This window comes from Neoarius graeffei, chromosome 10, assembly GCF_027579695.1.
Source record: "Neoarius graeffei isolate fNeoGra1 chromosome 10, fNeoGra1.pri, whole genome shotgun sequence".
Lineage (NCBI taxonomy): Eukaryota > Metazoa > Chordata > Actinopteri > Siluriformes > Ariidae > Neoarius > Neoarius graeffei.
Genome location: NC_083578.1, coordinates 69,422,100 through 69,427,681, shown reverse-complemented (window position 1 = coordinate 69,427,681; position 5,582 = coordinate 69,422,100). Strand labels below are relative to the sequence as shown.

The window sequence follows — 5,582 nt, the reverse complement described above, 5'->3', positions numbered from 1 at the left end:
GTGTCTCTGAGTCAGTTTCTCCCTCAGATTGTCTCTCTGGTTCCTGAGAAGGAATATGAGTCTATCTCTCAGACTGTCTCTCCAATTTCTCTGAAAATTTTCTCTCAATCAGAACAATTTCTCTAAAAGGTCTCTCCCTTTCACTCTCAGACCACCTCTCTGATTTTTATGAAACATCTGTCCTTCAGTTTGTCCCTCTGATTCCTTTGAAAACTTTCTGTCTCTCTCTCTCTCACTTGCTCGCTCACTCGCTCAGACTGTCTCACTAATTCCTTTGAAAACGTCTCTCCCTCAGACCATCTCTCTGAAAAGGGTCTCTCACAATGAATCGGATTCATATTAATAGGGTCTCTCTCAAGAGACGTTACTCTCGTTAATTTCTCTGAAAGGTTTATACCTCCATTGCTCAAATTCCTCTGAACAGTATCTCCCTGTTTCTCAGACTGTCCCTCTCATTCCTTTGATAGATATCTGTTCTAGACTCTTTCTTGTTCCTCATGAAGAAGTATCTACTGATCCTGTCTCTGAATCAAGTCAGTGTTGTTTCTCTCAAACGCTCTCACTGATTTACACGAACAATCTGTGAACAAAGAAAGAGCAATGTCTCTCTTTGCATCACTCTCAAACTGCCTCTCTAATACACCTTACTACTCTGATTTATAATCCGGTACTGTCCCACAATCTGTTTCTTTAAAGCTTTAAACAGTAAAGCTGTCCACAGGTGGAGATTAGTTTTAGCCCGAGGCAGATTTTCAGTGGTGAATTCCTATTGATGAGAGATTTTAGTGTGGGATTAGGTTTAATCTGCAGCTGGAACCCCACTCTAAATCTCTTGCCCTGCTGTCTCTGAGGAGCCGCACCCCTCAATACCATACGGCTCACTTCTCCTGACTAATCTCTCTTTCAGGACCTTTTTGGATATTTAATGCTCTCATTATATGTGTAGACGGGTTCACTGGAATTCTGTGTAAGTGTCAGGGAGTGGTTGTGTGTGCTCAACTTATAAGTTCTTGTGAAATTCAGATGATAATAATAATAAGAAGAAGAAGAAAGGGGAAATGAGCAAAGCATTTAGAGACATAATCAGTTAGCAAGGAGTCAGGAGCGCAGACAGACCGAGAGAAAGAGAGATGTGGATTGAGATGAAGTGGCACAGACCAACTGTCATATCCCTCTTTTTAAGAACACAGTGACGAGGGAGAGAGGCGTGGAATAGTTCCCTCCTTCTTTATAGAGGAGTGTTTGGATGTAAGGAGAGAGGGAAGGCTAAAAGAGAAACGAGAGAGAGAGAGATCAACTGCACAGAGAGGATTAACCTACACCACTAGATATTCAAAAGAAAAATACTAGACCAAGAGTGTGTGTATGTGTGTGTGTGTGAGAGAGAGAAGAACACATCCAAGGAACTGCTGATATTGTTAGATGAAAGACAAGAAGACAAATAAGACGAAATAGCAGAGATATTAAACCAGGCTGGATTAGATTTCTCTGCACTGTAGAGAAAAAAACACACACACACACTCACACACACAGAGGGAGGTGTGTGATGCACCCTGCCTGAGTGTCTGTCTGCGTTCGCTGTATGCTGTTTGTATGTGTTCAGGTTGTTTAGAGTGTAAAGTGCACAGTGTGTGACAGCCATGAGGAGGATATTATCAATCACCTTTGCATCGCTGTTGGTGATTACTTTAACTGGAGCATGGAGACCATCTCAGCCCAGACTGCAGTTCACACACTCGGGTAAGAACACACAGCTTTAACTCTTTCTCTCTCTCCCTGCACCACTGCTAATTGGAGCCTTTTTTACTGTTAGTGTATAAGTGTGTGGATGTGTGTGTTAATGTGAGCTAATCACGGAGAGATTATATGCTATAATCAGTGCACTCTCCAACTTCTGACCTTAAGGTCTTAATAACTTGATGGTTCCTGTCATTGTTCCACGAGAATGTGTGCGCATGGTGTGTGTGTGTGTGTGTGTGTGTGTGTGTCTAGATTATTATCCAGGGTGCTTTGGCCTCATTTTCCAATTGATAAATGACATCTGGTGGTTTGTGTTATGCCACACACACACACACACACACACACATGCTCGAAACACTCATTCATACTGACAGCGTTAGGACGGATGCTTGTGTTATGACTAATCACATGGGAGCTCATGCCTGTTACTGGGCTTGTACATGCTGCAAACAGTTGTTTCTGGTTCAGTAACAGGGATGAGCAATAACTCTGATATACTATACGTGCTTGTTATACATGTTTAAAATCCAAAATACTATTTACCGTTTTTGAATTTGATCCTTGCCAAAATAAAGCAGTGTGTAATTGCTATCAACATTCATTGCGTAACAGTGCGAACAGAGTCTCATGTGAGTCGAGTAGACCAGATGCTCACGCAAATTCTCTGCAACACAATCTTCTCAAAGGCACCTTGTGTTCATGAAGAGAGTAGCTGGATAAACCGAGACATAGCAATGTGGTGAGTGGATTCATCGTAGAAGAAAAGACATGAGGCGTCCTATTTTCCAATAAGAACATCCTGTTTTATTTTTTCCTATGCCACAGTAATTTAAGAACGATTGCAGTCTGTGTTTATTAAAGAATGACACGTCATGCGTTTTATCTGTTATCTGTTTATGGTTCTGTTTAATATTGTGGAACATCCTAAAAACAAGTTAGTTCCTGGTATCACTTACATTAACAGTTACAAACATTCTTCTCTCTCTCTCGGAAAACTTAATTACAGTTTTATCTCTAACTGTGACAAAGCACTGACACTGGTGACTCCTTCCAAAAATGGTCAATTAACATCACCATATACATGTTACAGGTCAAAAAATTTCAACCTAAGTGATTTTTTTTTTACCTGGGTTAAAATTTTTAACCTAGTTCATAATTTCCATCTGGGTTAAAATGTTGGATTAGCCAAGATTCTTAAAACGGATTTTCTCTTTTAAGGGAAAATCCCTTTTATCCACTTCTTTTGTCTCTAGTTCTTCCATCCACTTCCTCTCTGTCTACACCTACCTTGTATTTCCTCCTGTCTGTCTATCTACCTATTCCCATCTACCTAATTAGCATTTTTTAAAATACCTTTTTTCATACTTAACTGGGACTCAGACTCAGAAGCTTCTGATTCTTACCCCTACACCTTGCGATGAAAGGAGTGATATATATATATATATATATATATATATATATATCGTCTTATCTCATTATCTCTAGCCGCTTTATCCTGTTCTACAGGGTCGCAGGCAAGCTGGAGCCTATCCCAGCTGACTACAGGCGAAAGGCGGGGTACACCCTGGACAAGTCACCAGGTCATCACAGGGCTGACACATAGACACAGACAACCATTCACTCACATTCACACCTACGGTCAATTTAGAGTCACCAGTTAACCTAACCTGCATGTCTTTGGACTGTGGGGGAAACCGGAGCACCCGGAGGAAACCCACGCGGACACAGGAAGAACATGCAAACTCCGCACAGAAAGGCCCGCACCGGCCACGGGGCTCGAACCCGGACCTTCTTGCTGTGAGGCGACAGCGCTAACCACTACACCACCGTGCCTCACAGCAAGAAGGTCCGGGTTCGAGCCCCGTGGCCGGCGCGGGCCTTTCTGTGTGGAGTTTGCATGTTCTCCCTGTGTCTGCGTGGGTTTCCTCCGGGTGCTCCGGTTTCCCCCACAGTCCAAAGACATGCAGGTTAGGTTAACTGGTGACTCTAAATTGACCGTAGGTGTGAATGTGAGTGTGAATGGTTGTCTGTGTCTATGTGTCAGCCCTGTGATGACCTGGCGACTTGTCCAGGGTGTACCCCGCCTTTCGCCCGTAGTCAGCTGGGATAGGCTTCAGCTTGCCTGCGACCCTGTAGAACAGGATAAAGCGGCTAGAGATAATGAGATGAGATGAATGAGTCCAGTTTTATTACATCATCAAGTAGTTTAAAATACAAAGTCTTCCCAAATCCTAACCCTAAACCTAACCCTAGATATAGTAAGTCTCCCTAATACAAGTAGCAAATTATGAACCAGGTTAAAAATTCTAACCTAGGTTGAAAAATTCCACCGGACCTGTAAGATACATAATAATATCTGTTTTTTTAATCATTTTGTATGTTGTGACAGTCATACAAGTCCCTGTGTAATCTGTTACTACAGACATGATAATGTATTAGAACAAGCACGTTCATATAAAGCTGGCATTTGGCACGACTGTCAGAGCTGCTGTTATAGAAAATGAATCAACACCTTCTGACCAATCAGATACATGAATCCAAAATTTCAGCAGCACAAGAGCAGAGGTATACTACGCAATAAACAGATCATCAGACAGTACTTTTTTTCTTGAATGTGGTCTACTAGATGTTTGCTAGCAGGTGAAGATGCCAAGACCTTGTAGCTATGTTATGCTTTCACCAAAACACAGGCGAAGATCTGTGATATAAAAAATACTGTCGAAGACAAACGGCAGTATAATTGTTTGACTGTTCATGATTTAGTTCGGACTGCCAGTGTTTTTTGATGGATAATTAACAGTCATTCCATGAAATCGAGTCGTATATGAGCTGATAGCCGACAAGGCACGTAGCGCCGAGTTGGCTATAAGCCATGTACCATGAGATTGAGTGGAATAATTCTTTTATTCTATCCACATTCAGTGCATTTTGAGAAACAGAGCATTTTTATTTTTATTTTTTGCAAATTCGATAAATAAAAACTTCATACAAATTCACCAACAAAATAATTTCCACTTAGAATGTAAACAAACTGGCGAAATGACAGCAATTTGTGAAAAATGCTATAATAATCATAATAATTCTTGAAAAAATAAAAAAGTACATTCTTCCCACCAAATATTTTTATTCCATATTTTCTTGCTTTTTTTTTGTACTTTTGGGGTTTTGTTTTCGAGTAGAGTTTTTATTTCGTCCTCGGTTGGTTCAGCAACACGCGCCGCCATTTTGTTTTTCTCTACTCACAGTATAGGCATTTCACTATTTACATGCCTAGTAGTAGAGTAGCCAATCAGAGCACACGGTTGCTTATATCCGGTGAATGTGGATAAAATCATTCGCATTAGCAGTAGTTCTCATCCACCAGAGTGCTGTAGCACTACTCAGGTCACGTTCTTCATATAAAATGGATTTCTGCATTTATTTTCGAATTTATTTGACCAATTTGGAAATTTATATGCTGTATTTTTCCCAATCTGTGCTATGAGCTGCTTTTTCCAGCACAGTGTATCCCTCTGCTTTGACTCATCCATGCAATCGATGCTGATTATCCATCAAAAGGTTTCGTATTCGAAACCGGACATGATGTATTCCTACAACTAAATGCCCACCCGGCATTTCAGTAATGCTTTGATTGGGCCGATGTCTTTCGTGTATTCGATTGCTTAGGTAGGTGTGAATAATAGATGTGACTCATCAGGTTGTTTTCAAAAATGAACTGATTGATCAACTGATGGGCATTTCACCATTTACATGCATTGTGGAGTGTTTGAGCATGCTCAGAGAGCTATTAAAGATCAGGAACCTGACAGATGGATGATTTGCTGCTGTTTGACAAAGTCATT

General features: G+C 41.0%; 1 protein-coding gene across 1 annotated transcript in view; it reads left to right on the top strand.

The window, feature by feature from the left end:
- The first annotated feature begins 1,111 nt into the window (after positions 1–1,111).
- sema3h (sema domain, immunoglobulin domain (Ig), short basic domain, secreted, (semaphorin) 3H) overlaps positions 1,112–5,582 on the top strand; it is a 56,996-nt gene continuing 52,525 nt past the window's right edge. The window contains exon 1 of the mRNA XM_060932186.1: positions 1,112–1,740. Within this exon, the coding sequence (XP_060788169.1) occupies positions 1,641–1,740 (100 nt within the window). The 5' untranslated portion in view covers positions 1,112–1,640. The remainder of the gene's footprint in view (positions 1,741–5,582) is intronic.